General features: G+C 43.4%; 1 protein-coding gene across 2 annotated transcripts; it reads right to left on the reverse strand.

Annotated features, from left to right (window-relative positions):
- Positions 1–1921: 1921 nt before the first annotated feature.
- On the reverse strand, positions 1922–10046 carry ufm1 (ubiquitin-fold modifier 1). Of its 2 annotated transcripts, XR_003410028.2 has the most exons (7): positions 9813–10046; positions 9649–9705; positions 7286–7343; positions 5811–5850; positions 5379–5411; positions 2773–2962; positions 1922–2379 (listed from the first exon to the last, which is right to left on the reverse strand). XR_003410028.2 is itself a non-coding variant. In XM_027000917.2 (6 exons), coding segments are annotated over exons 1-6 (276 nt in total). In that variant the 5' UTR covers positions 9815–10046; the 3' UTR covers positions 1922–2876. The 2 variants fall into 2 exon arrangements, 1 of the variants encoding a protein (XP_026856718.1); XM_027000917.2 differs by having other exon boundaries at positions 1922–2962.
- Between the last annotated feature and the right edge of the window lie 291 nt (positions 10047–10337).

Raw genomic sequence — 10337 nt, forward strand, 5'->3', positions numbered from 1 at the left:
TGACACTTCCATCTAACAGAATGTAAAGCAGGTCAGAGCATCTCAGGAATCCATAAATAGAAAAGTAAAAGTTTTGCACTTTGATCTGCTCAGATGACTGACTCACATTAAGGCCCCAGACAGGTAACGTGGCAATCAGAAAGACCGACAATCTAGTTTTTTTTTTGTTTTTTGTTTTTTTTAAAAAGGACTCATAAAAGATGAGTCATTTTTTAAAGGCAAGAACAGGTAGCTAGGCAAAAAAAATGTTCTAAAACAATCTTTCTCTTTAAGCTTGAGCATCAGTTTACGTGACCTCTGAGTTGCTTGATACTCCAATTGTATTGCATATTTCATATCTACTTAGGCTCCTGTAGATGTCCACTCATGATGGGAGAAGACAGCCGTTCATGAGCTCGTCTCCTTTAAGAGCGAGACAGTCCGCTTCTGCGTACCCGCTCAGGCGGCATTTGTTTGGGCCGCTTCCAAAAGCAGCAAATTAATTACCAGTTTGAAAGGAGAAAAACAATTATGCCGGTGGAGCACAAAGCAGAAAGACAAGTCATAATCACGCAACTGTCTTCATTTCCCCTTCTCTCAGCTGTACGGTAAGAGGCACAGAGCTGGCAGAGGGTGACAGCTTATCTTTAGTGCATTCACTCCACCAAGCCCCCGCAAGAGGGTTTTTATACATTATATATATAAAAACAAGTGCATGCTGCTAGGTCAAAAGACACAGAAAGGGGCATTTTCATCTTTAAAACGTCTTATGACACGAGCGTTTGATTTTTCCTTGCAATATGAAGGAATGTGTTGAACTGCTAGATACCTGTGTTACTTTTCTTGTGTTACTTTTCTTTCGAATGCATTGCAAAGTCATGGCACTGACATTGTTAAATGTCTTTAACTAAATGTGTCTTGATAAGAATAAATGTGTGGAAAGCTGTGCTTTGAGAGCTCAGTCTTGGTTACAGTATCCAGTTTTCAGACAATGAAGTGTATAAACCTCACATAACAGAATATAAACAGAATACACTCGCTCTTTCTCTCTCTCTCACACACACACCACTATCATACTGCACAGTACTAAATCAATGTACCATCTTTCATAAATATTCAACAGTTTCATGCTATTAATTTGCATGATTGCACTCTTAGTGTAGACCTGAATTTATGTAAATCATAATATGGCTGTATGCCTCCTCTCATCATGCAAGACATTTGTGTAATTTTGTGTATCCTTTAGCTTTAGGAGGCCAACAGTACGCCCGGGTATGGCCACATGCTTACTCACACACTTGAAACAAAACAAGTGAGAAACAGGACCAGCGTTTGCACAAATAAAGTACACAACAAAGAACTGCATAGAGTAAGCAGCTGACATCACCGGTATATGCATTATTCACATTAATGCACCAGAATACATCAAAGACTAAAATAAACAAACAACCAAATAAATGAAAAACTCCTTGAACTGAGTGCAGCGTTCGAACGCCTTCACAAATGCAGCGTCTGCTTCACGGCTAATAAAAGGGTGCGAGCTTCAGCAAACGAACCTGGAGAAAAGTGACAGCTTCTTAAACGCAACAGAAAGTAGGCCCTCTACATTAGAATAATAACCGCACCGCTGAATCTATAATGGCCTCGCCCCCTCCCCCTTCCTCTATAATGACTGGCAGGCAATGGGCCCTGCGTGCTGTCTGATTAAAACAAATGAAAGCTCCATTATGATGGGCGATTGAATACCCGGACCCTCCCACGGCGCCCGGCCCTAATGGAGGATGGAGAGAAACGGTGGGAGACTGTGACTCAGCAGCCCACGGTCTCCCTCTCTGCTCTGAGCGGCGACACCGGAAAATATCCGAGGAGCGAAAGGGACTGGATTAAGGAGAGAAAGTGGAGATAAATAATACTGTACTAGAAAGGAGACAGAGACCAGAAGTGTGTATGTGCTTTGGATTTAATAGTAAGGGAATGAATTAGTGAAATAGAATTTTATTTGCTCTCCATACTATACTGGTCATACAGCTCAAACGTCCATAAGTGGTACCACCGGAAACATTGTTGCAGTAGACGCATTCAGTCCATCACAGTGGCATTCGCATCGGCTAGACCTCCGATCTACAGTAACCAGCCATCCGAGCAGATCCATCCTAAAAACAGCGGGAGCTGATGCGTCACGGCTCTGAGAAACCTCCCACCTTCATTTTAGGCCAATATATTTTATTTCTTCTAAGCAATATGTGGTTGAGCTTCAAAGAAATAGGGGATGAAGCTTCAAGACACTGGAAACTTTGGGCGATTTTCGTGAAGCCAAATCTCTGTGAAGTACAGTGTAAGTCCTATGTATTTTTGTTTCCTCTTTTCCTGAAAGGCTTTTATTTCAAAGATATGTTATTCCTGCAAGACAGAGGCCATATTCATTCAGTTCTAAAGTGATAAGAGGATCACTTGTTCAAGAACTGCAAAGCAAGTTTCAAATTTTCCTTTAAACTGGCTAATGGCACAAACTCTAGACATGAGGTAACTCATAACCAGTTAAAAAATGCTGACACAGTACATTTCACATAAAGAATATAGTATAAAAATTACACAGCATGCTGTATATATAGCATTTCACAACTGAAGAAACAATGTGACATAGCCAGAGTTAAAACCACTACATCAATGACTGGTGGTCGTTGGAATTAGTGGGTGAACTGAAATTTATTGAAAGCCAAGTGCCCAGAAACCATGAATCAACGCAGGAGGTTATGGGTCATGGCCCCAGGTCCTGGAGATGGATATTAGTACCTGCCACTGTGGCTGGTACGGGAGGCAAGGCTTGGTGTCTTGGGGCAGGACAATAAATACACAGGCCGGTTGTGTAGCCAAGGTGAAGGGTAAGGCCAGGGCAGTCAGAGGGCCACGGGGGGACGTCCTGTACCCACACGGTCCCGTGGTATGATGCGGAGCTCGGAGCCGTGTTTTAGAAACACATTTCCTGCAAAGTTGGAGAGACAGAGGGGGGGAACAGAAAAAAAGAACCACCAACATTTGCAACCCATTTTAAAAACACTTACTCATACAAGACGGAAATGGCGCCAGAAATTCACGCAGTGCTAGCGCCATCTTAATACCCCAGCTACAGATGAGAAGTGAAGGTCTTGATCAGACCAAACCTTTAGGACTCCAAGGCAGAATGAATGCAACCATCTAGACCTGGAATCACTGCACTTCAGTCCACTCTGGAATCTTTATCCAAAAGCCTACTGTGGCAAAGCAACTTGCATTATTCAGTGAACTTTTCTAATCATTAAATCTAAAGAAGGTTCAAAATAGGAGTGACAAAGGTATAGAATTAAAAACAACATTGTAGTCTGTAAAGAATTAGTATTGGTTAGACTATGCATTGCTGTACACAGGATTTGAAATGAAACGATTAAAATGTTATCTTTAATCTCAAGGTGTTTATATATAATGGAAATCCTTTTTAGACACTGGCCTGTAACGCATTAGGCCTGTAATTCCGCCATTTCCAGTTCCTGCTTTTGTGAGGGTGGGGGTTGACTCCAGGAAGTAAAATGCACGATCACCATGGGTCGGCAGAGAACGGACCACTTCTTTATTTTTTTTTTAAGTGCCTTTAGCTGCAGGTTTCGGGTCATTGTCCCGTCTCAATGGGCCGCGCCATCTGCTAAGCTCTTAAGATGCTTTGCGACACTTCAGAATTCATCAAGCTACTGCTGTTGGCAGTCTCGCCATCACTAAAGACGTGAGTCATCCAGCTAGGCCCATGCCAGCGTGTGAGGTGATGTACTGTGCCTTACTGGTGCAGTTTCTTTTCCTTCCTTCTGCTTTCTAACACTGTCTAATCTTCATTTCACCGGAGCCCCGGAACTCTGCAAGAACGCCGTTCGTTTTGAAAATCTTTAAGGTTCTGTTGGACTACCAGGGGTGTACGTGTTATTATGAAAACTCTGGTGATACTGGGGTATACTTCTGCTCGGTCTGGTCGTTTTGGTACATTGCATTTTATCACACCGATGGGTGCATCTATCCCTCCAGGCTAGAGACCATTCTTGATTTTAAGCAGGTCTCTTTCCTCAGTGTTTGCTCACCAGTGAGCAGTGTGCCAAAGAGCTAGGGCTTTTTTTTTTTTTTTTTTTTTTTTTAATACATTTGACTAATGTTTTGGCTGGCTGTCTGATTGCTTTGCTTTTTTAAAATTTCATTTCAGCTGCACGACGAACTGCTTTAGTGGAACTCACATTTCCGTGGGCCCCAATGTTGCGAGCGCACAGTGACAGACTTCTGCCATCACCCCCATAATCTACTCAACACCTTTTGGTGGCTTCACTGCACCAGAGCCAACTGTGTTCTGACCCAGCTGGCCAAAACACAAGCAAGCTGATAACTGAAGACTGGTGGTGGGGCCAGTAGGTCTTAATTGTTCACTCAGCCCGGATATCCAAATTATAACTGACATTCTGCACCTTAATTCATTGTCACTGGGCTCATTATTATTGGATTTGGAGCAATGTGCTCACAAGCAGAGAAAATCATTGCCTCATTGTGTAAATTGTCATAGGACACTGAGAAATACATTTGCAAATAAGCATTTATGACACCTAAAGTACATTTGCACCATCGACTTATTACAAGTTATTTCTAGTCACTGACTCAGGTAAACAAACAGGCTACTGACCATCGTGTGATGCTGGTAATACCAGATTATGTACATTAATCCATCTCTCTACTGATTATCCATTTGCACCAAAGGTTAAAACCGACTCGCAGGGCTCCCGAGGGCTCCCACTGAACAATTTCATAGGTCAGGTTTTTTTCCCCCCCCCACAGAGACAATTTTTTGAGATCAGTTTATACCAATTTCAGAATCGACTTATGCTCACTTTTATTACATGATTCAACTGAGCATATAGGACATAAGACCATAGAAAATGACACCTCTTAGGTCCAGATAGCTACATCACATATGTCAAGGGTGAGACTGCATATGAAATGAAACATCTGAACTACAGTCCTCAAAGAGAGACGAGATCTCAAAGGCAAAAACAAACTGCCATATAAACTGCAGTACACCAGACAGCATCATCGATATTCATTATCTAATATGTGAAATTTACATACAGGTCCTCAAAGTGAAGCATTCTATTTCAGTCTAATGTGATCTCCCTAAATGCCACTAGGCTGTTACCCATCAGTCAGGAGACCTTCTGCCCCTCCTCCGAACCCTGGGGCCCCCACAGGCTCTGTTTGCATGAGCCGGACTTTATAAGGAGGGGCACAGGTTTGGAGAGAAAGGCCAATTCAATGTAAGCCAGTAACGGAGCTGGGCGTGTAATTATCAAACCCTCAGGGCTACCGGCTGCATGGTGTCCGCTCAGGAAGAGACAAACCTGCTGTCTGGGCTGGATTGATTCCGATGCCATCTGCATAAGAACAACCAGAAAAGCGTTAGACACATCCCTGTGGTAGATATGCGCACAAAACAGTCAAGACCGCCAGAGCAGACAATAAGTCCGGCAGATGAGCAAGCAAAGAGCACTGAAGAGCGTCGCACACTTCAGGCCTCAGCGCAGTCCATCCGCACAGCCTCGCCTGCCACATCCACTCCGCGTGGAAACAGATGCAGGACTTCTGCATGTCTGCCTGCTGTTATTGTCGGTTTAACACATACGTGCAGGAACTTGTGACTGATTCATTCCCTACTGTATTTTAAGGCTTGGCACCATATACAGCCAGGTTTACCAGGAGGTTGTGTTTAAAAGAAAAGAAAAAAGTATAATAAATAAATAAAACATACCAAAAAAGCATTTATCTGTACTTACCATTTGTAATAATGGCACTTGTAGCGGCAGGCACTTTAAACTGAGAGAGAGGAGAGAGAGAGAGAGAGAGAGAGAGATGAAAAGAGCTACATGGCTTCACACACACACACACACACACACACACACACACACACACACACAGCCCTATGCATGGTACTCAATGGCTTTCAGCGATGGCTCGGCGCTGATGCCGTTTAATGCAGGTAATTTGAGGTCTAAAAGCATGAGGGTAATGACAAAAGAGGCTCTTGGGGTTGAGTGGCGCAAGAGATAAGAGCGGGGCGGGGAGAGACGAGGGATCAGTGGGGGTTGCATCATGGCATTTCTCAGCAGAGCCACGGTGTCACTGCATGACTGCCTGCCCCCTTCCCAAATCATGTTGCACTTTGAACGCGAGGACCGGGTCAAGCTAATGAGAAGTCCTCTGTAGAAAGAATACATTTAACTGAGGCAATTTTCAGCACACGCCTTTGTTTGCAGGTAAAAGAACCGAAGCAAGTGCCTCATCACGCTAGTCCACAGGGACTACCGGGACAGCGCGACGGACTGCGACTGACAGACAAGGAGAGAAGATGAAAACCCCTTCAAAATGTTCACCGACACCACAGCAGACGTTTGAGGAAATAAAGCAGGGAAAGCCCGAGTTCTTCATCATTTTTTCCTTTCCTTCTTCTCCAGTCCACACGTTCCCCCGAGCCCATTATGACCCCGTCAGCCTCAGCGCTTTATTCACGAGGCACCGAGGAAAATTAATCCGAAGAACGCGTTCCAAGTCCTGTGAATGTGGGGAGGCGTGCTCAGTGCCCAGGGAGCGGGGAGGAGTGTGCTGGGGCGGCCGGCGCAGCCGCTGGGTTTTCGGCTCGGGCACAACGCGCTGCCACCACGGGGAGCTCAGAAAGTCATGAAACGAGCGCGATCCTTCACGCCGACTCCCTCATAATGGGCCCTTCACACACTCGCGGCAGAGACGGGAACGGCGTTCAGAGTGTTGTCTGCGCTGTACCATCTGCTACCCAACAGACAGGAGGAAATTTAGGGCAAAGAGAAGGAGAGAAAATAATTAAAACAAAACGTGACAAAAGACGAGAACACAGCGAAGAGGGGAAAAAGGGTGAAGAATGGAGGAAAAAGGAGGGACCCACTGCTGCACCTACAGCAAAGGCACAAAGCCATCAGCCTTTATATAAGGCAGCAATCAAGCCCAAAATGATGGCATTTAATGTGACAAATTAATAAGACAATGGAATGAGAGAGAGAGCGCGAGAGCACGCAAGTAAGATCACCCAACCCCCCCCCCCCCCACCCCCCATCCAGGCCTGGAGATCTACAGAGGCCCCAAACTTCATCCAATCTCAGACATCCAGTCTCGCAAACACAACCGATCTGAAATATATTACGGTCGGGCTGCTTATAACTAGTCAGCAGCAGGGCAGTAGATCTGCAGGAGGAGAACTGGGCAGGCATAACCATCTCACCTCTTCTGCTGCAAATTTCAACACGGCTGTGAATGGTGTGCTATCAGGCACACTTAATCTGAAACACAACATGAAATGAAAGACATTAAGATAAAGCACCAACACAATGCCAAGTAATTAGTGAAGTGTTCTCAAAATGATCGAAGCATGCTTCCCTGAAAGAGAATAGCTTGAACCTAGTAGAAAAGGACAGGCAGTTATTGGGCAAGCTAAGTCCACACTTAGAATATTAAAAAGCTTTTTAGTCACTTGTTTTATAAATCTATCCTACATAAGGATTGCCCAACTCAGTTAATTTATGCTGATTTATAATTCGAACACTCACAACAGACACCAAAATCTGTTCTGTGCTAACATTACACACTGACTCACCGTCTGTTGGCTACTGCTCATAGGTTCTTAAATCCGGTGGTCAGAGCTACAGTACTTTCTCCTGAACTAGGAAAGAGTCTAGAGCAGAACACGTTTTGGCCCAGGCCCAGTTCTTAAGTAAGCAGCATGCTTCCAATGGCATATTTAACAGTGTACAGTACAGAGATTTGTGATCATTTGTGTTATAGACCAAAAATGTTGATCTACACCAAACCAGCTGCCTCAGACCTCCTCATTCATGGGCACGTCCATAATAGTCATTTTAGATGAAAGCATGGAGCCAATGTGGTCATTTGGTTCTGCGAGACTTGAGTAGACTTTGCTGTTCCTCTAGTTTACAAGACTGTAGGGCTGCACTGCTGAACATGCAGAGTACTGGCCAGTATGGGAGGCTTGCTTTCAGAAAGAACTCATCAAACAAAGAACATTCACTGCAAGAATTAAACATACCAATAATTGGTTACTCCACCTAAAATAAAACATAGTGCACACTGTGGGCAACGGCAAGGTTGGTTTTTTTTTTTTACCCAGATTTTGTTCCATTTGAAAGAGAGGTGCTTTAGTTTACCTTTATATCCTCATTCACAATCCAAACCAAAAAATCTGGAATGAAAGGTGAAACACTCTACAAGGGTAGCTAGGCTTAAGGTATGCGCAAGCCACTGCAAACCTGGCCTACTGACCTTCCCTCACCTTCTTACGAGGGATATGAACTGCAGTACTCGTCAACATCCCAGTCAAGTGCCTTAATAGCACCAATTTTTTATGCACTTACAGTTCACAAATCAATTATAGGTTTTATGGGAACAAATGTAAACTGAGGTCATTAAGTAGGCTCTGAGGAGGAAGTACCATTTGCTGTGACTGTCTCAAGAAACATGTACAATTCAAAAGCATGTTTAGCATTTGAATAATTAATGATTATTGATTATGTACACACAAAAAGAGGAGGGAATACACCAACATTTTCAAGGGAAGAAAGTACAGGATGAGGCCTGCAGAGGAAATTGATTAGATGGGAAACAGTAACCACAGAAAATCTGCAAAGTGCTCATTAAGTAGCTACACTGTTCACTGGCCACACACCTCTGCCTCTTACTCTCTTCTGCTTACAAGTGATGTTAGTCATCAAACACACATCGTCTTCACAGAAGTCAGATTAACATCAACACGACTACCAAACCTCACTTTCACGCCATGGTTTTACCATGGTACAGACTGCTTGATAACCACAAACAGCACTCGTGAGCAGGAGTGAGTGACAGGGGACTATGGCCAGTATGGCCAACATGACCTACATGAGCAAACTAAAGCCCTTTTATGGTTTTTGGACTTATTTACATGTGACGTGGTGCTTTTATTTATAGGAGTAGGATGAACACAGTAAAAACAACCAGCTTTCAAGCTAGTTTACGCACTGGTTCTTTGAATTCTGTAGTAGGACTCGTCCTATTTTTGTACATTTTTAGCTATGCATTGGCGTCAGCATACGTAACTAGCTAAGCAAGTTAGAAGCAGAAAACACATGTAATAGACTAGAAAACAAACTATTCCTAGTAAGTGTGTTGGGGAATAAGCGATACAATACTAGGTACATTAAGATACCTGGACTAGAAGGTTTCACTCTCGCTCTCTCGTTGGAGTTACCATATGTGGAATGATTTGGTGATCTGGGCTATTTTAGATGCACATGCTCTTTCTGACATGTGGTATACAGAAATGTACTATTTTTTGCACGCTCATACTCTGCAGTGAATACTCTAGTTAGCCAAGCGCGAATATTTCGCCCAGTAAAGCATAAAACTCCGATACGATACGCAGCTAGCTAGCTAATCTACCTAGCTATAACTTTAATTACATCCAAGGCCGACGCTCGTACACTTTCTTAGATTATTACCAGACACGGACTGGACAAAGAGCCATCTGACGGGGCAGAGACGACGGCGAGGGTACGGGACGGAGCTGAAGATGAGATGAACTGTCAGACTTACACTTTGTAGGGTAGCCGGGGGTCCGATGTCAGGGTGATTTTAAACGTTACTTTCGACCTAAGACATAAACAAAAGTTACAGAATCAGTACCATATGTCTTTAGCGCAACAGAGAGGTATTTGATTATATTTGTCAAATCATAGTTGGGTAATACCATCACTTACATTTTTGGGTCTGAGAGTAACTCACACAGCTTTCGACGAGCAGGAAGGACTAAGGACCCGAAATAACACGTCACCCCTTCATTAAGCCTGTAAACCTAGTCTTCTGTTCGCCGCTGTCCTCCGGACGTTTCAAGCTGTCGTTTTACAATTCGCTTAATTTTTCTAAGGTCAATTTATATTCGTAAACATATACAACAGCTAATAATTAGACTCCCCGCAGTTTCTGTAATTACAAACAGGCAAGTATCATTGGCTACCTGATGTTTACCGTAAATGTACCTGTATAAGTACCATCCACCGAGCTATAAGGGGAAGCTATATTATAGATTAGCGGTACAATCGCGTTTAGTTAGGCATGTTTGCTATCTATCTATCTATCTATCTATCTATCTATCTATCTATCTATCTATCTATCTATCTATCTATCTATCTATCTATCTATCTATCTATCTATCTATCTATCTATCTATCTAACAGTAGATTATTACCATATTAACAATAGATGTGGATAGACAATGTAGCATC

The sequence above is a fragment of the Electrophorus electricus genome, chromosome 17, assembly GCF_013358815.1.
Source record: "Electrophorus electricus isolate fEleEle1 chromosome 17, fEleEle1.pri, whole genome shotgun sequence".
Lineage (NCBI taxonomy): Eukaryota > Metazoa > Chordata > Actinopteri > Gymnotiformes > Gymnotidae > Electrophorus > Electrophorus electricus.

Excerpts from the sequence above, each read along its gene's own strand:
- ufm1 (XM_027000917.2), bottom strand. Across the intron at positions 5,412-5,810 it reads AAGTGCCATTATTACAAATG|ATGGCATCGGAATCAATCCA; the intron begins GTAAGTACAGAT and ends GTTCTTATGCAG. Across the intron at positions 2,963-5,378 it reads CAATCCAGCCCAGACAGCAG|GAAATGTGTTTCTAAAACAC; the intron begins GTTTGTCTCTTC and ends CCAACTTTGCAG.